General features: G+C 43.1%; 1 protein-coding gene across 1 annotated transcript in view; it reads left to right on the top strand.

The window, feature by feature from the left end:
* Positions 1-25,414, top strand: part of LOC126272921 (UDP-glycosyltransferase UGT5-like) — a 136,592-nt gene that overhangs the window by 69,516 nt on the left and 41,662 nt on the right. Inside the window, exon 5 of the mRNA XM_049976209.1 lies at positions 15,518-15,740. Within this exon, the coding sequence (XP_049832166.1) occupies positions 15,518-15,740 (223 nt within the window). The remainder of the gene's footprint in view (positions 1-15,517; positions 15,741-25,414) is intronic.

Below are 25,414 nucleotides of genomic sequence, written 5' to 3'. Positions count from 1 at the left end.
TAAGGGCATTCTTGATTAACATTAACTCACCACGTCCAATCGCTAAGGAGCATTGAAGCGTGTGTTTGAAGAAAACCTGGTTTGCATTCTCATAGTGCTGCTGCCATCGGTGCTTTTATGTGACTGGCACGAAATTTGAATAGACATCCGCTTTCAGGTGTAGAAACACCCTTACCAAATGGTTCAAATGGCTCTGAGCACTATGGGACTTAACATCTGTGGTCATCAGTCCCCTAGAACTTAGAACTACTTAAACCTAACATCACACACATCCATAACCCGAGGCAGGATTCGAACCTGCGACCGTAGCGGTCACCCGGTTCCAGACTGAAGTGCCTAGAACCGCACGGCCACACCGGCCGGCCACCCTTACCAAGTTTTGTTACGTCACACAACTCCTCCTTGGTGTTGCGATTTTTTTCCCACCAGTGTCTCTACACATCGTGTACACAGTATGCACAGATAGTCAGATCATTATATCTGAACGCTCCTTCTATCCTCGTCCGTCGTGTCGCAGCTTCTGTGACGTCGCGCGAAATCCCAGTCTCGGCCACTCTCAGTGGCCACACACTTTGTGCAGTGTGCGCCGTGCAAGACAAACTACGCGACGGGTAGCTCCATAGATTTAATCGCAATGGTTTATTGGCAGACGCGGATTGATTCTCTACCATGTTACACATGTAAAACCAGTCAGAATAAGCGTAGCCAGCCTTGCTTTCATCCGTAATACAGGGAGAAAACTTCTCACTCCTTGCAGAGTCAATAAGTAAATGCCCTATAGGAATGTAACTGTTCCCAGGAAGAAAGCAAGAACCGACCGCTGGACTGGAGTGTGTTCACCGCTAACAGTTGAATATTCTGCCCCGATTTCCGCCAGTATTCTAGAGCAACAATCAGGAATACAGTACAGTTTAAAGACAACAGAGAAATAAAGTACAAAAGCAATACAAGCCGCTCTCGTGTGCGAAGTCGCTAACGCACGCTTGTGCGGTGGCGCTCGTCCACGGGGTAAGCCGGTTCGAATTCTGATGACGGAAAAAACATCAGTGCCAATATTTGGTCGGAAAGGGGAGAAGAGTTGGTGGTGTAAAGTTCCTGATCGCCAGACTTTGTGCCAATGTCCTGGTTTGAATACCAAACCTCTCCACAGCGTCTCCTGAAGTAAGGGCATGTGACACTTGGTGATGATCCGTCTGTCGGATGGGAATGTGGGGCTTGGTGGCCCCCATGGTGCTATTAACCAGGTGTAGGCTATATGCCTGCAGCGGGTCTCACCTTCTCCCTTCTCTCTTCGTCATCATACAAGACAAAGATTCCACTCCACTCGACTCCACACACATATAGCTGGCCTTTGTGGCACAGCGGTTCTAGGCGCATCCGTCTGGAACCGCGTGCCTGCTACGGTCGCAGGTTCGAATCCTGCCTCAGGCACGGATGTGTGTGATGTCCTTAGGTTAGTTAGGTTTAAGTATTTCTAAGTTTAGGGGACTGATGACCTCAGATGTTAAGTTCCACAGTGCTTAGAGCAAGGGTCTCCAAAGTACGGCCCGCGGGCCGAAACCGGCCCGCGTTACCTGGCTGGACATCCCCGGTATCCGGCCCGCCAAATATTTGAGGTGGTACTTATACTGCCAAAAATTGAGTTTCGAGGCCTATCGCGACTAGTATATGCTCACGTGTCTGATGCAAGTCTTTCAAATGGACGGTACTTTGGTGACTAGCCTTAGTAATGAATCATTATGGAAGATGCTTCTTAAGCAATGTTTCACTTTCTTTTGATTACGTTGTAATATACACATAGCAAGTAAATCGTATAAAATATTTTCATTTAAAGACAATTTAAAGAAAATACAATACCTGGTGTACATAATGATTTTGGATATTTTAGTTGTAACTGATGTATACAAATAACTGTAATTAATTTGTATCTTGCAAACTCACAGTGATAGAGTATTCACGTAAAAAATTTAACATCTAAGTGATAATCAGTGACTTTTATGTAGCTGTAACTTTCCTTTCATAATTACCTCCAGTTGTGGATCAAGTTTACTGGTATAGATAATCATCAGCGACTTCAAATGCTCATTACTTGAATTTTTGTCAGTAAATACTTTTAGCGCGTTTCATATTGGAGAAAGTTTTTTCACACAAATAAGTAGCGCCAAAAGCGAAAAAAAAAAGCCACGGGCAAATTTATGTAAATTTGGAAACTGTGTGGATGGAAGACATAAAATTCCAGTAATGTTGACTTTGAATGTTTTTCTTTAAAAAAGTCGCTACGTTGCAAATCAATAATTTGAAACTGAAGTTCTGCGGGTAACGCTTCTATAACGACGTCAAAGGGATTTTGAAATACCTTGATATCGTTTGAATTTGCATCGATATCTGAAAAACGTGATTCAAAATTAATTTTTAAAGCTCCTAAAGCTTCAGTTGCGAAAGTTTCAGGAAACGGAATCTCAGTTTGCTGACTGAATGTTTGGCATGTATTAACATACGGTGAAAAAAGTGAAGAGTCGTGCTATACGTATTTCGATTTTCAGAGTTTCCTTGTCTCTTCGAATTCAAACTTTGAATTGTCCCACACCTCGTCTTCTCGCATAAAACACTTAAAAACCCATGAGAGAATTGCTACATGGACACACTTACGCAAAAGAACTATCAAATATATGCCCTGGCTTTGCTACTCGCTGCAAGACTCATAACTAAATTTGTTGTTGCGCCGCTTGAAATAACAATGCGTTGACATACCCTACCTCTGTTACGTCTTGCAGTAATAGTGTTGCTAACAATGATTTTGAGACTTCGTTAACTTTGCAGACGCTTTCGTGAAGAATGTACAGTGACATAATTTTTTGTCGGTGAAATTCGCCAGAATAAAATACGCCAGAATTTCGGTCAGGTACGTCCACCAATCAAAATTATGTAATTAAATAAATATCGTAGTCCGTTTCAGTGCTAGCTATTCCCACAACCTTAGATTTTTGCCATTTCATCTTTCCTTTAGCCTTACCCTTACGGTAATCATTGAGTGCTAGGGTCCTTTAATCCCACTACGTAGATCTTGGCCCTTATGACTTCGTGGAGGAGTCAATGTGGCCCGCGGACTAAAAAGTTTGGAGACCCCTGGCTTAAAGCCATTTGAACACACACACACACACACACACACACACACACACACACACACACACAGTGATCAGCCAGAACATTATGACCACCTACCTAATAGCCGGATGTCCAGCTTCGGCATGGATAACACTGGCGACGCGTCGTGGCATGGAAGCAGTGGGACCTTGGTAGATCGCTGGAGAGAGTTGCCACCAGACCTGCACACACAAGTTACTTAATCCCCGTAAATTCCGGGGGGGGGGGGGGGGGTGAGTTCTGACGCCACGTTCAATCACATCCCAGATGTGTGTGTGATAGGGTTCAGATCTGGTGAGTTGGGGGTCCACCACATAAAGTGGAACGCGCCACTGTGTTCCTCGAACCACTCCGTCACACCCCTAGCCTTGCGACTCTGCCTTCCGGAAACATGATTGTCAAGAAGGGATGTACGTGGTCTGCAGCCAGTGTAAGATACTCCTTGGCCGTCATGGTGTTTTACACTAGCTTCGCGCGACCCATAGATTCCCACGTCAATGTTCCTCAGAACATAATGGAGCCGCTGCCAGCTTGTCTCCGTCCTGTAATACAGGTGTCAAGGAGCTGTCCCCCTGGAAAACGACGGATTCTCGCCATTCAATCGGCATGATGTAGAAGGTATCGGGACTCTTCACACTGTTCTGTTAATATTGGGACATGCATGGTTTGTCAGCTGCAGAGGACCATCGTTAGGAGTGTTTGGTTCACTATGTGTCCAGACACGCTTGTACTTTGCCTAGCATTAAAGTCTGATGTTAGTTCCGCCACAAGGCGCCGCCTGTCCTGTTCTAGCATTCTGCCGAGCGTTCGACGTCCGACGTCTGTAATGAGGAGTTGCCGCCCAACCTCACGACGTCTGTACGTGGTTTCACCTTGGCTTCGCCACATCTTTAACACACTCACCACAGCACTCCTCGAACACCCGACAGGTCGTGCAGTTTTCGAAATGCTCGTGCCGAGCCTCCGGGCCATCACAATCTGCCATCGGTCAAACTAAGAAAGATCGCGCACCTTCCTCATTCTACACATGGACAATATGCTCACTGATACTACATGCACCGTTCACATTTCTGACTAGCAGTCGTTCGTCGCCAGGTGACGCTGCCATCGCCTGGTCGGGTTCATATCGATAGTAGGTCGGTGGTCATAATGTTCTGGCTGAACAGTGGACATGCAGTATTACAGGTATTGTAATGGAACATGTTGTAAATAAATAAATAAAGAAAACAATACACTCAAATTTGTACGGAAACAATCGACATTCATTGCTTCAGTGAAAAAATTGCCAAGTCCACTTCATTCAGTTAATCACTGCCGACCAGCTAGCTACTGAGCTCCAAATCAAAATTTTTTTGTCTCTCTCTATGGAGCATCTGCACGATTGCTAAAGTGCAACACTCGTCTAGAAAAGCCAGAGTGGCTGAAGTCGAAATGAAATTCGCTCAAGGGAACACACATTCGGATTGTTTCAATTTTCTGTACTGCAAGAAAGAACTGGATTGATGGGCTCACCTCCTCGCGACTTATGAAGTACAATACGAGAACGCCATCCTGCCCCAGAGGGCACTCGACTTTACTTGACACGAGAGCTGGCGGCCTACCCCTCTAATTTGCGAACGTCCAAAATGCTTTCCGAAATTATTTGACCTTTACGCATTCCATCTAATCAGAATCGGGAGGAAAGTGTAGGCATTTTCATTAGCCATTTGCTGCTCCGAATAGTACAGCTTTTGTGAGGTGCTGCTTGCGGAGGACTTTTACAAGTGTCTTTGCAATGGGCGCTGCAGAATACTGATCACCATGTTAAGCTACAAGCGTTTAAGCCAGCCATGTAGGATCCGGTCAAAACTGAGTTAGGACGACTAGAAAAAGCCGGACCCGTCGCCGCCAGGCTGAAGAAAAATGGTTGAAATGGCTCTGAGCACTATGGGACTTAACATCTGAGGTCATCAGTCCCCTAGACTCAAAACTACTTAAACCTAACTAACCTAAGGACATCACACACATCCATGCCAGAGGAAGGATTCGAACCTGCGACCGTGGCAGCAGCGTGGTTCCGGACTGTAGCACCTAGACCGCTCGGCCACAGTGACCGGCGGCTGGAGCAAACTTTGCGCCAGATACTTGCAGTGGTGGAAACAATGGCCACCTCACCAGCGCACAGGCATGGCCTGGAAATGATAAACCATTGTAAGCAATGTAGTCACCACATTCGTAATTCTGTGGATTTTCTTCAGAGACTCAGCAATGTCGGGCTAAATAGTACGGATGTGCTCGTTAGTTTTGACGTGGTATCATTCTATACCAATGTAGCTTTAAAGCGCTCTTAATCTCGTGTCAGCCAACGTTTTGGTAAGAACATCACGGCCTTATTTGAACATGTGATTTTGTTATATTACTTTCAGTTTAATGGTGAATTTTACGAGCAGATTGATAGAGTAGCTATGGGAAGCCCCCTCTTCCCTCTGGTAGATAATTTGTTCATGGAAGACTTCTAGGACAAGGCACTGGACTGAGCAAGTTGTTCTGCTGTCGTGTAAAGTATCTTTATGTCCACATATAGGCAATATCTTATATTTATCTATGTTGAACTTGAACTGCCAATCGGTATACCAAGAGTCGATCCGCCGCACGTCATCCTGCATTTTGTTAAAATTTTCCTGCGTTGCGACTTCTCTGTTTATTACAGAGGAAAAGCCTAGTGGAACTCCAGAGGTCGCTCACTTGGTCATTTTTATATACTGTGAAAAGTAATGGTCCGATAACAATTCATTGCGGCCGTCCGAAGTTACTTTCATTCTGAAGATTTGTTTCCTTTGAGAACGACGTGACGTGTTCTGTGTGCTTGACTCTTCAGTCCAATCACAAAGCTAGCCTGTTAGTCCACACGGTCTTATTTAGCTCATTAGGCGGCACTGCGAATCTATGTCGAATGCTTTACGGAAGACAAGGCACTCGTCATGGACTAGGGGGCCAGTAGGTGTTGATTTCTGGGTGTGGTGGATGAACGGGGGAAGCTGAGTTTCCCAAGATTGCTGTTTTCGAAACGTATGTTACTTCCTACGAATGAGGTTTTCGGTCCCCAGAAATTTCATGATATGCAAGCGTAGAACATATTCCGAAACTCTACAATAGCCCGAAGTCGCAGATATGGGTGTATAGCTTCTTGGAAACGGAAATGACATCAGCTTATTCACAAAAATTAGGAACATTTGGCTTCTCCAGTGACCTGCATTTCCTACTAGAAGGCAATTGAGTTCTTTCGCATAATTTTTATAGAGTGGTATTGGTATCTCGTCAGGTCCAGTGGCCTTTCCTCTGTTGAGGTATTTTAGTTGCTTTTCTATCCTGTGCCTGACGGCCTCAACTTTCCAGGTGAAATAAATTAATAAGTTAATAAAAATAAATAAAACTAAACTGATGTGTCTCCGGGGTGAAATGCTTGCAGATACAGTCTAAAAAGTAAAGTCCATAAAATGAATACCTGTCTAGGACAAGGTGACAGCTTGCCTCCAGTTATAATCAGCTGTGGGACAACAAATTGTAAGAATTTGGAATTAAAATTTAAAACAATATCGCATATCTCCAGTGAAACTGGGAAGTAAGAAACAGTGTATCGATGTAAGCGTCTGCAAGGGAGGGGGTGGGGACCCCCGCCCACCCCATATCCCTCCCCCCCCCCCCTCAACCCCCGTGAATCAGAGTACACAGTTTTTATTCATATATTTAGCGGATAACCGTGAATTCCGTGAAATATAATAAGTATTTTTGTTTTAGTTCTTATGGCGTGACATGTCTCGAAACTGACCAACTCAGTTATTGGAAGTGAACTGCCAGGCATTTGCAGATGATTTTGTTGTACTGCCTGAAAATCTAGCAGATGCAGAAATTCGAGACAATCTCTTGGACTAGACAGACAGTAAAGCTTATTTAGGAATCTATGTAGCGGAAAACAAATTTATTAAAAACATAAAAAAGGCACTGCTACCAGAATTTTTACAGACAGGCCTTGGTTAGTCAGAATGGATCAAATATCAGGAAGATATGAGTCAAGGAAATGGGTTATTTTTCATAAATGAAAGAGGATATAAAAGGTAAAGAGCGTAACTATCACAAAAAAATTATTTGCAATAAAAAGTTCGTATCAAGAAAAGCAAAGAATCCGGAATGCCTCTACGCAAATGAATGCTTAGCACTCAGGTATAAATTAGACAGAAACCATGACAAATAATTTAGATCTAATAAGAATCGTGGAAAAGGGGCAACGAAAGGCAAAGAAAAATAACAGAAACAAGACTGACATTACTTGGACTTTATACAGTGTGAATGATAATAGACTGACAAAACATTATTTTGAATTGTCACTGGGAAAAGAAATTAACTAGCAACCAAGTTCAAAATGGCTCTGAGCACTATGGGACTCAACTGCTGTGGTCATTAGTCCCCTAGAACTTAGAACTACTTAAACCTAACTAACCTAAGGACATCACACACATCCATGCCCGCGGCAGGATTCGAACCTGCGACCGTAGCAGTCGCACGGTTCCGGACTGCGCGCCTAGAACCGCGAGACCTCCGCGGCCGACAGCAACCAAGTCACAGCAGCTAAAAATATTGAGAGATACACGAAATATAAGAAGAAGAAGCAGATATTTTAGAGAGGAAAATGTTAGGTGTAGAAGAAGACCAAGGCAGGAGCAGTCAGACAACGAATGTGAAGTGCTCTGAAGAATGAAAAACAGAGATGTGGTGAAAGGGTGTAAGACTCTTGAAGGAAAATAGGACAAAATAGAAGCGACTGGAACTTTCACGTGGGCCATTGTTTGCCAACAAGGAATAAATAAATAAATAAATATCCAGTCGACTGTTGCATACGTCCCATAGTTTCACTAAGCTACACCAGTAGAATGTTTGACTCTACTGGTGAGTTACATGGTGAGAAGCTTGCTTTGATCTGTATTGTATAAATGGAATATTTTCGAAAGATGTCTGTCAGTGAACAATACTTGAAGTTTTCCGATCAAGGCTTCAGACCAGAGTAATCACATTAGTCATATTATCATTTGACACAGTTTAACTTAGATCCGTATAGACGCTTGCTACCGTATTACTTATCCATTCAAACCTCTGACGCTTCAAGTATTTATATTTTGGCTAACATAGACAAATAATCTTACCTGCTCTACATGAGACAGTATCTGCCTTGTTGCATACTCATTTCATAAAAATGCCTGTTTACATGCCCATTCCGGGTGATCCATTCGTCAATTCCCAATATTCCACACTCTCGACCAACCTGCATCTAAATATTTTTCTGTGTCGTGTTGTTTGACACGGATCCCCTTTTACAAACCTATCCTAAAAATTAATGGCCGTATACCTATCCTTACCACAACATATGTGTATCTACTCAATAACACAAAGTCGCCACCAATTCCAGTTACTTACAAAATAGTGTTAAGTTTCATTTAGTAGTAATAAATATGACCCCATATAAAGAATTTTAATTTCGAAGCATGGTGTTCACTTTTTTTCTGTACCTGGTGAACGTGTTTCGTAAGGTCTCGGTGTGAATACAGTCCTTTAATCTTCTTGGTAGCTGAATATGCTAACAAATAAGTGATTTAGATCTGAACTGCCTCATCCATTCTGGTGGTTCGTTGTTTGTGTAAGGTGTCATAGCAAGCGTAATATGTCATGTTCAGTGTGTTGTGTAACCATTTGGGTTACTGTCAATATCATTTTATTGATACACCTGTATGATACCCTGCATGGCGTGTGGAATTCAGTAGTCTCGTCATCGCTTACGTCACCGAATTAACGTCTTCGTAGCACGCCAACAAAACTTTACTTGCTGCTGCGAGAAATAACTTGCACCGCATCTCTTGTTGTAGTTTTTGTCATTTTCGTTATTATGCTTGTTATAAAATTGAAAATATGAAGTGTTTGTATTTGAATAGACTTTTGTCATCAAAATAACATAAAATGATGGCTCTGCCCCATACTTCTACTTGCATAATACTGTGGCTACAAATTACTCCATACATTTACCCAACATAAAAATTTTCAAAGGGTAGTGTACTATCATAAACATCATAAGTTCCAGCTACTTCAGCCTCCTGGTATGTGCCATTCCTCACCTGCCTATTTACTGCGTTTTATTCCTTTTCCGTTTTTCCTGTCTCATCATTAAGGTGAGTTTAGACATTTTCTTGCTGTTTGGGCACATCTTGTGTGTCAAGGCTTTCTGGATTTGTCCTAATTCATCTCTAACAGCTTGTGCTGAAGTGCTGATTAGACTACCGTACAATACAGTCTGACGAATCTATTACTTATTGTGAAGCAGCTTAGTTGTAAACAGTTCACAGGTGCTATTGGCGCGCCGCTCAACGTCATAAAATACTTCTGTGTGAAACAAATGCGAGACACTACTGAAACTGCGTGTGTTTAGCAACGTTAACTGCCGTCTTGCAGTTGTTTTGAAAACGCATAGTGACTACGTACTAAATAAATTTTTTTATGTACAGCTAATTATTCGAAATTTAAGTCTCAACTAAGAAGATATTACTGCTACCGAAGCCGGGACTAGTACTACGGCTGAATGAGCAATGTATATTGGCTTACCTTGTGTTGTAGAGATTAACAATGACGTTTTCTTAAAAATTTATGAGTTATAATTTCACCATTTTTCATGTCTTTTTCTTTGATTTTATTGTTTTCACATGGATTTACTTCTCTTTTTAAAATAGATTTTTCACCCTTTCAAAACTCACAGATCAGATTAACTTCACACGTACGAGTCATTGGCAGGTATGAAAAAAGAAATGGACAGCCTTGAAACACACACGTTTTGAAATAAAATTAAATATACGTCATATTAATGATCTATTTCAACTGTCCAACTAGCGGTCGCCAGTTTAACTCTACTGGAGATTTAAACTCACGATGAATAGAACATCTTCAATTTGAATGAAATATTTTATGTTTCTGGAGTAACTGGCTTGGTTCCTTATTTTAGCGACCGTGCCAGCTTCGAAAATAAAAAGTGGACCAGTAATGGTGGGTAAACAGACATTGCCCAGTCCGGTTATTCGTCTTCACATCATCAGATTTACCCGCATTTCCACAGTGAAACATGTCAATAACGTGGGTATTAGTCGTACAAAATTAAAGAATATGACACAGTGTTTGAACAAAAATGAATAATTATTCTCATTTAAAGAAACTTCCATTGATGCAGGCGTCTTAACGGATCGCTTCTAGGCGGAGAAAAGATGAACATGGAAATGACAAAAGACAGAAATTGCTTTACAAAAATAAGTCATTTATTGAACTTATTACCTATCGAGGCGACACAGTGGTTAGCACACTGGACTCCTATTCCGGAGGACGACGGTTCAAACCCGCCTCCGGCAATCCTGATTTAGCTTATCCATGATTTCCCTAAATCGCTTCAGGCAAATGCCGGGATTGTTCCTTTAAAAGGGCATGGCGACTTCCTTCCCTAATCCGATGGGACCGATGACCTCGCTGTTTAGTCCCCTCACCCAAATCAACCACCCAATCAACGAATCTGAACTGATTACTCCAAACTTTACGCATTATGACTGTGTTTCGTGTACAGCCATGGACAAAACGAGCGAGACCCCTCGCCTTTTCGTTATGCTGATCCGCACAGCTTTAACAGGCAAGGCGACGAAGTGCTACCAACATACTATGCACAGGCGTGAAATTGAAAAACTGTCCCACCTTTGTCAGACTGTTTTCAGTCATGTGTAAGACTATATTGATGCTGATTAGTGTGTTAAACACAACACGTAAATATAAGCTATAAATGAAAGAAGAAACGCTAATTATTATGAACTGTACTAATATAAATGAATTTCAGCTTATAAAAAAATGGTTCAGTTGGCTCTGAGCACTATGGGACTTAACAGCTGAGGTCACCAGTCCCCTAGAACTTAGAACTACGTAAACCTAACTAACCTAAGGACATTATACACATCCATGCCCGAGGTAGGATTCGAACCTGCTACCGTAGCAGCAGCGCCGCTGCGGACTGAAGCGCCAAGAACCGCTCGGCCAGCTGCTTATCGGGATAACATAACTATTTTAGTAAGACAAAGTGCCCCAGATCGTTAGGAATTAGTAAAATATTGTGTGTGTCAACGTTCAGGCCATTCATACTGGATTATCGCATCCAACGCTTTTATTGTGGATTACATGCGCAGTATGTAAACTGCCAACGCCACCAACACACAATAACACTATGAAGGTAGGAAACAACTGTAGCAAAACAGAGCATCCTCGTTTCCATGTGTGGATAAGACGACTAATTCGCAACATAAATGTTAATGTAAGCAGCAATTTCTCTTGGAACGTGCTTCCTGGACCAAATAACATACCTTTCCTACGTCTTCAGTGCGAATCATATAGCAAATATAATTTAAAGGACCTAAAAATATCGATTGGATTTATTAACATAATTATGAATCACTCAAGAACGTAAATCGATGGTCTCATAGTTGTCAAACGTATTCTACGGTGTTGCCATTGTTCGTTAGACTAGCAGCAGGAAGAAAACGAGCGCTCAGCAAATGTACTGAGACAGCTAGCATTGGCGAAGCTCGCGCTTCGAAGACGCCACAGCATCGTCTGCCACCACTTCGTGGGAAACGAAATGCCTCAAGTATAAGTCAATGTGTTGTATTCTCATATCTGTGACTATGACTTGGCGCTAAAGTGTGGTTATGGATAGTACGTATGCTCAGATTGAGAAAGACAAGGGTACATGAATTAGGCGTCCTTCCTCTTCCGTAACATCAAATATATTTTAGTTATTCTTTCTTAAATGAACTGCGCAGAAAACGATTCACCAGAACTGAATAACTTTTTAGCAACAACAGATGATATTAACAGCCTGCCGATGCGGGTTAGCCGTGCTTCCAACGGCATCATATCGCGGACCGCGCGGCTGCTTGCGCCGTCGGTTCGAGTGCCTCCCCTGGCATGGATGTGTGTCAACGGTAGGTAGGTTTAAGTAGTTCTAGGTCTAGGGTCTGATGACCTAAGCAGTTTGGTCGCATACTTCTTAGAGTCATTTTTGACCTTTCGCGTAAATTTTCTTTACATAAACGGCCATATCTTTAGACTGCGTTGACATAGAAGCTCACTTTTTTACACCACCAAGGGACCATATATCACAGGAAGTGTGAGACATTTCCGCTTATTATGTCTCCTTTAGGTAAACCAGTTTTAGGGGTTGGGTAGACAGACAGACAGACGGTCAAGAAAGTGAGACTAGTAGGGTTCCATTTTTATCGATGTAGGTGGCGAAATCCTAACAACGAAAATAGCTATGACAGTTACTGAAGATGAGGGCCACATAAATCATTCCCCTTACTCTTTATTCGAAATGTTCTAGCTGCAGTCGATACATCACCATATTAATCGTAGCTACGCTTTCGATCCAAATCACGTTTACAGGAATGCAAATAAAATCCATTTGCCTATACACGTGGTAATTCAGATGCCAGTATTAATGCCACCGCGTTTTAGAAGTGCGGGCATTCTTATTGCTAGGTAGCTTAAGAAGCACTTCGGCTAATGAACATTTGCTGGCTGTGGCGAGTCTAATACAAATTCTAAACATTGTAGAATACGTTTGGCACCTATGTAGTCGTTTATTTCCTGGGGTGGTGCAGAAATATCCTACTAAATTTACTCGCTAATAACAGTATTTTGTTATTTCGATAATCATCCCGAATGATTGTCACATAAGCAGTGACATAAAGGTAGAAAATTCATGTTTTCGAGTCCAGAGAACTCTATGCAACAGAAACTGCAGATCATTTTGCCATTTTCATTGCGAAATTGCCGGCTTATTCATGTCTGGGGTAATAATAGAGGGCTGTTTGCCTGGGTTGTTTGCTAGTGTAGTGAAAGGTGTTTGCTACTGCAAGGGAAGTCTGGTTTGTATCGGTTCTAATCATGATGGAGGCAGATGGACTATCAGTAAAGCAATTTTAAGAAATTCTCGCGTCTCCAATACTTTTTATTGCTCCCTTTACTCTGTACTGGCGGCCTGTGGATGTCAATATGAAACACTTGTAAAATTTCACACTTGTTACTGCCTCCGTTTTCCGCTTCTCTCAATAACTGAATTGACTTACGTGTTGTGCTGAAGGATTTTTAACTGAATTTAGTTATGAATCTTCACACATTGCTATATTTGCACGCATTCATGGTAGGTCAGCAACGGTAATCCAGTATGGCTGGTCTGAACGTTGACACAGACCGTTTCGCGGCCGAATGCGCATAATATTTCGCTAATTCGTAACGATGTGGGGTACTTTGTCTTACTATAACAGTTATGTTATCTCGATTAGCTGAAATTCATTTTTATTAGTACAGTTCATACTAAGTAGCGTTTCTTCTTTCATTTATATCTTATATTTACGTGTTGTGTTTACAACACTAATTAGCATTAATGTAGTCTTACACGTGATTAGAAACAGTCTGACAAAGTTCGGATAGTTTTTCAATTTCACGCCTGTGCATAGTATGTTGGTAGCACTTCGTCGCCTTGCCTGTTATGCTGAGTAGCAGACTTTATAGCTGTGCGGATCAGCATAACGAAAAGGCGATGGGTCTGGCTCGTTTTGTCCATCATTGTACGTGGATCTTTTCCTCATCATAAATAACACGCTTTATAGTCAGTCATTTTTTTCACTAAAAACTAGTTTTTTCAAAGAAAGGAAAAAAGAAAATTACTAATATGTTGTTATATACACTACTGGCCATTAAAATTCCTACACCACGAAGATGACGTGCTACAGACGCGAAATTTAACCGACAGGAAGAAGATTCTGTGATATGCAAATGATTAGCTTTACAGAGCATTCACACAAGGTTGGTTCCGGTGGCGACACCTACAACGTGCAGAAACGAGGAAAATTTTCAACTGATTTCTCATAAACAAAAAGGCAGTTGACCGGCGTTGCTTGGTGAAACGTTGTTGTGATGCCTCGTGTAAGGAGGAGAAATGCGTACCGTCACGTTTCCGACTTTGATAAAGGTCAGATTGTAGCCTATCGCGATTGCGGTTTATCGTATAGCGACATTGCTGCTCGCGTTGGTGGAGATACAATGATTGTTAGCAGAATACGGAATCGGTGGGTTCAGGAGGGCAATACGGAACGCCGTGCTAGATCCCAACGGCCTCGTAGCACTAGCAGTCGAGATGACAGGCATCTTATCCGCATGGCTGTGACGGATCGTGCAGCCACGTCTCGATCCCTGAGTCAACAGATGGGGACATTTGCAAGACAACCATCTGCACGAACAGTTCGACGACGTTTGCAGCAGCATGGACTATCAGCTCGGAGACCATGGCTGCGGTTACTGTTGACGCTGCATCACAGACAGGAGCGCCTGCGATGGTGTACTCAACGACGGACCTGGGTGTACGAATGGCAAAACATTTTTCGGGTGAATCCAGGTTCTGTATACAGCATCATGATGGTCGCATCCGTGTTTGGCGACATTGCGGTGAACACACATTGGAAGCGTGTATTCGTCATCGCCATACTGGCGTATCGCCCGGCGTGATGGTATGGGTGCCATTGGTTACACGTCTCGGTCACGTCTTGTTCGCACTGACGGCAATTTGAACAGTGGACGTTACATTTCAGATGTGTTACAACCCGTGGCTCCACCCTTCATGCGATCCCTGTTAAACCCTACATTTGAGCCGGATAATGCACGAACGTATGTTGCAGGTCCTCTACGAGCCTTTCTGGATACAGAAAATGTTCGACTGCTGCTGAGGTGAGCACATTCTCCACATCTCTCACCAATGGTGGCCGAGCAACTGGCTCGTCACAATACGCCAGTCACTACTCTTGATGAACTGTGGTATCGTGTTGAAGCTGCGTGGTCAGTTGTAGCTGTACACGCCATCCAAGCTCTGATTCACCCAATGACGAGGCGTATCAAGACCGTTATTACGGCCAGAGGTGGTTGCTCTGGGTACTGATTTCTCAGGATCTATGCACCCAAATTGCGTGAAAATGTAATTACATGTCTGATCTAGTATAATATATTTGTCCAGTGAATACCCCTTTATCATCTGCATTTATTCTTGGTGCAGCAAATTTAATGGCCAGTAGTGTATGACAGCATGTTTTCTTTAATAAGACCGCGACCGACCTCTCTCATACGCAGACTCTCGACTATGGGTATGAAGTAAATGACGTTTTGGATTGTCTCCCGCAGAACCTTTTGAGCAGACTTTTGTTGTACCTATAACGCTGATTCTACTCAGCTTGGAGTGTGAACAAGTGTTCCACTGATGATGCTGTTGCTGTTGTAGGAAATTCAGAAATTCATGGACGGCAGTCCGGGAGGTGTGGTGTACTTCAGCCTCGGCACCAAGATCCGTGCGGATTGGTTCTCCTCGGAGAAGTTGCGGGCGGTGCTGGACACGTTCTCCAGGCTGGAGCAGCGCGTGCTCTGGAAGGTGGACGCCTCCGGCCTGCCACCGCTGCCGGACAACGTCAAAGCGACCACGTGGCTGCCGCAGAACGACGTGCTCAGTGAGTCAGCTGTTGATCTGCGCTTCACGATATCAGGGCTGCCTTCTAAGTTCTTATCCTAAATAATGAAGTAAGAACATTACTGGTATACCCTGATGAGCCTCAACATTATAACCAGGAGCTTAATAGCTTGTTTGTCGGTCTTTGGAACGAACTACTGATTCTGTGTATCAACGATCCAACAATTTGTGGAGATATTCGGCATTAGACGTCTATGGACGGGTCATGTAATTCGCGTAAATAATGGGCTGCTGGTTTGTGAACGCGGTGATGACACCCCCATGGCGACCCAGACGGATCCCATTGGATTTACATCAGGCGAATTTGGTTGCCAAGACATCAATAGGAGTTCTCTACAACGCTCATCAAACCACTGTAGCACGGTGCTAGCTCTGAGGCTTGGACAATTACATTGCATCACCCTCGGGGAAGACATCAATCATGAAGAGATGCAGATGGTTCACGGCTGTCAGCTTGTCTTCGATTACTACCACATGTAGCATGCAAGAGCAGGGGAATGTCTCCCACAGCGTAACAGTGTTCCCACCAGCGTGCGTCAGTGGCGTGCTGTACGTTTCAAGCCGCCATTGCATCGATAACGGCGTTTGTGGAGTCGACCATCGACCTAGTGTAGAAAAAAGGTGATTCACCCAAAGAGCCCATACGTTGCCAGTGATCGACCGTCGAACCTCAGTGGTTCCGTGCCCACTGCAATAGTAGCTGACGATGACTTCGGGTCAGCATGTGAACACGTAGGGATGGTCTGCTGTGGAGCTCCGTGTTCAACAAAGTACGATGAATGGCGTGCTCCGAAATATTTGTTTCTGCACCAGCATTGCGCCCTTTCGGCAGAGACACCAAAAATCACCATCTATCCTACTTGACAGAGCTAGCAATCTTCTGAACCTCACATGCTGTGAAGAGTTGTGAGCGTCAAAACCATTTACTGGCTAGTTGTAGTGTCATTGCCCTTCTGCCTCTTTCCGTGGATGCTCAGGACAGAAGCTCGTGACCATTCGACCAGTTTCACTGTTTACTAGATACCCGTTCACAATCTTAGCGTAATAATAATCTGCCGTTTGTCAAAATCGGTTATGTCAGTGGATTTCCACATTTGCAAACCATATCGTGGCTAGGGTGATCCCCCCCACCCTGTCCGTGCTGCTCTGTCTACAAACTTTTGTTACCGTGTCACGCGCCCACAACGCCACCAGGTAGCATCCAATGTCACTAGGCAATGGTCGTAATGTTATCAGTGTAAATAATTTCATTTGAAAAACTGAATTACCCAGTACTGGTTTTCCGCAATCATATTTATTTTAAAGTTCGTCGTGGACCTGCTTTTCCTTTTTATAAAATCCTTAGACAGCTTGAAAGTAAACAGTCCACACAACATCAATGAGAGTTAATAGCTGTAAAATGACTCTTATCGAAAGATATGTGATCTTATATCGCTATGTATCTACACGTAATATATAGGCAAACTGAATCACAGAAAAAAACTACAAGGAAATCTTATGGCATATTATAGTCGAAGATTGAAAGTATGAGAATGTAGAGGCCGGAACAGTAGTTAAGTGAACAGTTGGGCTCAGACTACTCTGTTATATGGACTGTATGGGCAAACTGTGATGAAAAATGTGGTGAACGGGCAAAAAGGGAGGCGGGAGGTACACGGGGAGAAAAGACCAATACAGTGTGGGGAGTCGCGAACGGCTGTATATACTATTTATCATAAGCATGTTATCTTGTGATAGGGAAAATATTAAGTGGCTGCTACTACTTTAGCAAGGAAGAATAATGGAACTGTATTCGAACATGGAGGATTAAGTCATGGGTGTGTCACTCTTCTTTACTGATAGCCCGAGTTTCAGGTAATGTTAGTTTTCTACCTTTATTTGCTCTATGGAGAACATAACATTTATATCATAAGAATAATATTCATTTGAGGCATACTCAGCAAAGGTGGAATCTTTATTTTTCAGTCTCCAGCTTCTTTCATGTTCTATCAGTTCAATCAGTCATAGCCCTAACTGACTGACCTACGTATAATTTGCCCCAGAAATTGAAGGATAACCTGTGGATTCCACTTTTTTCTGAAGTCGGAATCTTTTTTTTCACAGAGTATGGGCAACAGTATTTCTGCTACAGAAATATAGTTCCTGGATTTTAGTTTACAGCTAAGTACTGTCTCTTCCTTCTACTTGCTGCATTATGTGTTAGGGTAGGACTATATAATTTACTACCGGTTTAATTTTAAACTGTCTGAAGGTGATCTAAAAAGCCGAACGCAGGTTCCAAACCAACCATAAAATAAATATTATTGTGGAACATAAATACTGTATACTTCCGCTTTCAGTATGTCTATGTTCCTCTTATTACGAATAGAATACTACATAAACAATTTCATAATTTCCCAAAATATTTGCTTTTGAAATCTATGTATTTCTCCGTGCGATGAAACCTATTCTGGCAATATATTTTCCACTCGCATGTTGGTACCTCAAAATACTAGAGCTTCTCGCGATCATGAAAATCATCGTGCGCATAGTGTTTTGTTTTACATTGAGGAACGAAAAGAAGTCGTTAGGTGATAAATCAGGGCCATGCGGGCAGTGAGACATTAGTTGGATGTTTTCCTCCGTCAAATAAGCAGGTCGTGACGTGTGACAACTGTAATTGTCAAGATGATGTACGAAGCATAGTGTCTCAGGTTGTTTTTCCTGGTTTCATTCATATTGGAAACAAGTTGTTGTATAGCATTAAGCATTGACTGCTCTTCGATCCTCTACGGGATATCTATTGTAACTATAGAAACAAACATTTCTCTTTCAAGTGCTTCAAAAACTATATAGTCGAATGACTATGTACTTTCTGATCAACAGTGTCCGGACAGCCTTGTGTACTGCGGGATTGATCACCAGATGACGCGAGAAGCGGACCCAGCAGTATGAAAGGAGGCGGGGACAGTTTGTTGTGTTAGCAGTAGAGAAACAGTAAGAGCAGAGTGGATCGTTCAGTCGAGCTCAGAGGCGACGTCCACCTTCGAAGTCAGAGTTTCAAATCCATTGAGGACATTTTAACCCTTCTAAAGATGCCCAAATCGACTGCTGGTGGTGTGATTCTGAAGATGGATGCATAGATGGAGAGGACTGTATGGGCGCATGACGGCAAGGACTTCAGCGTCCGCCCAGTAACAGATTGAGACGGGTGTCAAGAAAAGATAAAACAGAACATAAAACCCAGGTAACAAGCTCGGAAAAATATGTGCCTACCAACACCGAAGCGTGGGAGGAAGCATGCCGCCAGCAGTAAAACATTGACAACACAGGAAGAAAGTGGTAGAGGGAGCTAAAACAATATAGCAGGTCGAAGTGGCTGGCTGACCTAAAGGAAAAAAGGGAGGAACCAGCCACTCTGTAATACACTAAAACCTCCAGCCTAAAAGTTTAGGCCAGGGTCCAGACACATCAAAAAACTTTAAAACCCTAGACACACACGTCTCATCATTAGCTAAAACACAGGGCAGATCCCCATCAACTTGTGCTTCTGCCCTTGCATCACGGTATAAAATGCAGTCTGTTAAAATGTGGCGAACAGAGATGTGCACACCACAAGCATCACAAAATGTGGGATCCTCTCGCCGTAATAGAAAGCTATGTGTGAGAGGACAGTGCTCAATCCAAAGAAGCGTGAGGGTCACTTCTTCCCGCTTGAGCAACCGGCAAGAGGAACGCAATGGACGAGTTGTTGACTTCACCAACCGCAGTTTATTGGCCGTCACAGCCAGCCATTCTTCCTGCCGCAACTCCATGTACTTCTTGTGGAGTGCGGAAATGACAGACTGCAAGGGAATAGGACACTGGACCACATACTGCTCTGTGCAGGCCCCCTTGGCAGCCCGATCGGCCTGTGAAGAGTAAACGTGGAAGGACAGCCATAGCTTAACCAAGACGAAGCAGACCTCATGTACTAACGGTTAGGGAGCATCGACCATTGTTGAGAGGAACAGTTAAAAACCGCATGAAATCAACGGAAGGATTCACTCGTGAGTTCAAAAGTGCACCAGCAGTCCAGTTACCACAGTGGCTGGGCGTAGGGAGTTAAAAAGAAGGGCTTCAGTTCCTCATTAACCACGAATATCTGTGGTCAGTGCTCAGCGGCACTTGATGTGCAGTAAAGAGCGACGGCACTGGTCAGTGGATGACTTGAAATGACTGCTTTGGTGTGATTCATCAGGCTATGCTCTATGACAGTTAGGTGGAACTCCGGAACCGTGCGACTGCTACGGTCGCAGGTTCGAATGCTGCCTCGGGCATGGATGTGTGTGATGTCCTTAGCTTAGTTAGCTTTAAGTAGTTCTAAGTTCTAGGGGACTGATGACCACAGCAGTTGAGTCCCATAGTGCTCAGAGCCATTTGAACCATTTTTAGGTGGAACTGTTTGTGTTTGGTGAATGCCTGAAGAAAGTTGTCTGTGTAGTGTAGTCAAGAAAGTGCAGAAGAGCCGTTATGATAAGGTGTTTTTTGTGGTTATGGTGCGATCCCCTTATTGCGCTAAGTTCGCAAAGATTTGAAAACATTTTACAGCACAGCGTACTGCATCGGAACAGGAATGGTTCAGAGACGATCATGCATTTTATCACCATTACAATGTACCCTGTCATAAAGCAACATGTGTGAGGCAGTGGCTCATGAGAGTAACATACCTGAAATGGAATGGCCTGCCCAGAGTTTCGACCTGAATCCCTTTGGGATGAGTCAGAGCATCGACTTCGCTCCAGACTCCAGAGTCCGACTTCAGTGCTTTAATTGGTTTCTGCTCTTTGAGAAGAATGGGCCGCCATTCTTCACAGACACTGAGGCACCTTACTGAGAGTGTGCCCAGCAAAGTTCAAGCCATCATAAATGCGAAGCGTGGCCACACCCTATAGTGATGTCCACTCATACCCTGTGTGAGCAAAAATATCCGGACCCCCAAAAACATAGTTTTTTCATGTTATGTGCTTTGTGCTGCCACCTACTGCCAGGTATTCCATACGAGCGACCTCAGTAGTCATTAGACATCGTGAGAAAGCAGGATGGGGCACTCCATAGAACTCACAGACATCGAACGTGGTCAGGTGGGTGTCACTTGTGCCATACGTCTGTACAATAGGTTTCCACACTCCTAAATATCCTTAGGTCCACTTGTCGTTTTGCGTGGCACTGTCACAGCACAGCCAAAAACTGATGTATTAAGCACCTTCTTGCTTCCCACTGTTGGAAAGCAATTCGGCGATGTCGATTACAACTTTCAACACGATCGAGCAGCTGTTCATAATGCACGGCCTTTGGTGGAGTGGTTACGCGACAATAACTTCTCTGTAATGGTCTGGCCTGCGGAGACTCCTACGACAATTACATTTCTGTAATGGACTGGCCTGCAGAGAGTCCTGACCTGGATCCTATAGAACACCTTTGGGATGTTTTGGAATGCCGACGTCATGCCAGGCCTGACCGACCGACATCGATACCTCTCCTCAGTGCAGCACTCCGTGAAGAGTGGGCTGCCATTCCTCAAGCAACCTTCAAGCACATGATTAAACATATGCCTGCGAGAGTGGAAGCTGCCATCAAGGCTAAGCGGGGGACAACACCATACTGAATTCAAGCGTTACTGATGGAGGGCGCCACGAACTTGTAAGTCATGCGGCGCGGGATTAGCCGAGCGGTCTTGGCGCTGCAGTCATAGGCTGTGCGGCTGAGGTTCGAGTCCTCCCTCGGGCATGAGTGTGTGTTTGTCCTTGGGATAATTTAGGTTAAGTTGTGTGTAAGCTTAGGGACTGATGACCTTAGCAGTTAAGTCCCATACGATTTCACACACTTTTTTTTTTGTGAGTCATTTTGAGCCATGTGTTCGGATAGCTTTGATCATATAGTGCAGGTGTCCTCATACTTTTGATCAGATAGTGTATGTTGGATAAACAAACATTACCAAATGTGCTTTTTGTTTTTCAGTCGCAGACCTGAAACTCTACAGGTGGCTTGACTTCTCTAAACAAAACAACGAAAGACAGCTTACCTCCGGTTCCACTCCGTAAACTGTTAGTTCGTAACTCCATTGCCCTGAGCCGTGACTGCGGTGTAAGGTTACTACCATTGTGACAGAACATAAAGATGGCCTCAGCCATAACTTACTTAATTGTAGTTTATTCGAAACTGCTTGATGCTGTCATTTCTCCACCAGTTTACGATTCGCGATATTTCAGATATTGATTATTGAAGCTGATGAGTTTAGCATAAAACAACCAGACTGTAACGTAGCTAATTATTTCGAGTTGTCACTTTGCATTGCTCTGGAGCCGGGAGGAGAGGAGATGTCGGTTCTCACGCTTTCATATCTGACGCTGGCTAATGGGCCTTGGCGAGCGGTATACTTGCCTACGTTGCGTGCAATACGTGACACATAGTCCTCATGAATCTGAAGAAGTTTCATAAACTGTTAATCGCTCTTTTTCGTACTTAGTGTACCAAAATCTATGGATAAATTAACTAAACGGCTAAAATTTCAAATTAATAACTTCAGTTCTTTCGGAGATATAAATTCTTACCTGAAACACATAATAACCATGCTGGCATTGTAAAACCGAGTTAGGTTCTGTAATGTATTTAAATGGCTCCAAGCACTATGGGACTTAACATCGGAGGTCATCAGTCCTCTAGACTTCGAACTGCTTAAACTCAACTAACCTAAGGACATCCATACCCAAGGCAGAATTCGAACCTGCAGTAGCGCGGTTCCGGACTGAAGCGCCTAGAACCGCTCGGCCACAGCGGCCGACTGTAATGTATTCACCAATATTATCAATTGAAACTACAACAAATAGGATATGTTCATGAAATCTAATTTTCTAGAATTTTCTTTAGTTTCATTGCCACAGATTTATGACGTAGTTAACAGTATATTGGAAAATTATTATTTCGTTGTGGTTTGGTTGTGTGAGTGTTTTGGAGAGAGTGAGAGGATATACGTGAGGATATACGTGAAGTGAGAATGGATATTTTATCAAAGCTGTGTAAATGCAATCGTGAGAAATTTGTTGTGTAATAGGGGAATTGTGATGTATGTCCGAGTGAGCTTGATTTTGTGAAAGGCAGGCAGAAGAGGCGTTGAATATTAAATTTAATAGTAATCGTATTTTGTTTTCATTAAATTTTATTTAGTTTCGGAATTTCCAGATTTGTAGTCTACATTACATGTGATAATCTGAGTAGCAAACATTAGAAATATTGCGAATAAAGAAGTGATCGAGATTATCAGATGGGGTGCTTAACATAATGGCCAACAGGAATTCAGCGTTTCCCGCGCGTTTGACTATGAACTATGAGTCGAAATAGTCGTTCTGGAGCCGTCTTCTGGTAGACACCTATGTTAAATCGCGCTGATCAAATTTGTACCAAAATGAAGAAATCCAAGCTTTTGATCAGTTCTCGCGTAGTTAATGAAGAGCGACTACAATGTTGAGTATTTTCTGGAAGTTTAAGCTTTGTGAGTGGCTTAATTTAGGGGGTATTGGCTTGGGAAGATTTCATGTCGTACATAAACTGCACGTGGCGTGTTTCGTGGAGATTACGAGACACTATGGTCAGCTCTTCTGTATAAGAAGACTGCTGAACGACGGACTCTGTTAAGTCGTAGATACACGTGGGTCAGTGACTGTTTAGGACGTTTAAAATATCGCGTCGGACTGCATACCTTCTGTCTGCTTTTGGGTCTGGACTTGTTAGACAGTCAGTAACATTCCATAATTAGCGTCGGGATATTAAATACGGACTTGATAGCCATTTTTCTTGTTTTAGAGACAACAAACTAACTAAAAGGAAATTTTAGACATTTTTCAAACGAGTCATACTACAATCCCGATCACCCGATAGTTTAACTGACTTCCATCTGCTGCCCATGGTTCAAATAGCCCTTAAGCACTATGGGACTTAACATCTGAGGTCATCAGTCCCTTAACTTAGAACTACTTAAAACTAACTAAGGACGTCACACACATCCATTTCCGAGGCAGGATTCGAACCTGCGACCGCAGCAGCAGCGCGGTTCCGGACTGCATCGCCTAGAACCGCTCGCCCACATTGGCCGGCGCTGCCCATGGACTGGAGTTATGTGGCCTTTGCGTGGTTGGTATTTAGTCGTATTTTGTCAACGCTGCTTTTGTCGGCCAAACCAATATCCACCATCGCAGAGTGAAGAGACAGACACCCTGAAGCCTGTCGAGGTAGGTGGACAGATTGTTTAAAGGATGGTGAGAGAGCAACCCGGCTCGCCGCAAGACTTGTCGCTCGTTGCGTATTGTAATGTTATGTGTGCCTCACTGTTTTTTTTATTTCATTTTAACTCATTTGTGCCTGATTTTATTCCGAGAAGCTCAGTAATGTATGCAGATACCGTAAATGTAAATGTGATTCAAAAAGCACTTGAAGTGAAGCGCAGCTGGACAGCAACAAACTCTTTAGCACGCAATCCCCGCAACGACATTAGTTGTGAATCTTTGAGTATGGCCTCAAAATAATAAAAAAAAGATTTATTTAAAAAAAAGAGGACTGTTAATCTGTATTTTGTGGAAAGAGGACGTGTTGCTAGGCCGTCGCTCAGAACGCATTGTTACATTTAATGAAAATTGATATTGTTGTGATAAAACCGAGTATAGTATGTATACAAATTTTCTGGAAGTGAGGAATAGAAATATCTTTTTTTTGAAAAGGAGGTGAACTTCATTGTCATTGCCGTCTATCAATCCACAGAATTGTAAGTGCGCAAAGTTCACTCAAGCACAGGAAAAGAAATGCATTCACTATAGTTTTCATTCAATAAGTTACAACCTCTTTTAATTTCTTAATTACAGTAATTAAAAATATAATGTGTGTGAAATCTTATGGCACTTTACTGCTAAGGTCATCAGTCCCTAAGCTTACACACTACTTATCCTAAATTATCGTAAGGACAAACACACACACCCATGCCCGAGGGAGGACTCGAACCTCCGCCGGGACCAGCCGCACAGTCCATGACTGCAGCTTCTCAGACCGCTCGGCTAACGCCGCGCGGCAATTACAGTAATTGGATTATTTTCTTGTACGATAGTATGGTGCTAAACTACTCTGACCAATTTTCATGTAGCAGGACGTGTAGTTTGAAGGAAGTTTGTTCTCACGAAAAGCAGATTGCTGTTTGTTCTTATTTACTTACAACAGTGGTCCCTTAGGTATGAAAAGCTTCGAAAACTTGGGATCAAAGCTATCCGCAATACGGCCAAGTAACTAACAGAGTCGTATTTTAAACCTTAAAGACCAATAACTTCCTCCAAATTGTAATACGTCACCAACTCGTGCAGAAGCTGATCATTCAAGGAGGGCAGCAACCAAAATTCAGGTACCAGTTACGACTTAAAATAAAAATGTCAATCAAAAATCAACCTTTCCCTCTTTCTCCAAACAGACATACAGGGTGAGAAGTATTTAAACCGACAAACTCTGGGAGGTTGTAGGGGACATCAAAACAAATATTTTTCCCTAATGCCATTTTTCCTATTGGGATTATTTAAACCGGTGGAGGCCGTATTACGCTCTTCAGTTGTTAGAGGCCGCATTACGATCTTCAGTTGTTCGAGGCCATATTACTTTCTT

Source organism: Schistocerca gregaria, chromosome 5, assembly GCF_023897955.1.
Source record: "Schistocerca gregaria isolate iqSchGreg1 chromosome 5, iqSchGreg1.2, whole genome shotgun sequence".
Taxonomy (NCBI): Eukaryota; Metazoa; Arthropoda; class Insecta; order Orthoptera; family Acrididae; genus Schistocerca; species Schistocerca gregaria.
Note: the sequence above shows the minus strand (reverse complement) of the source record. Positions and strands in the feature narration are given on the sequence as shown.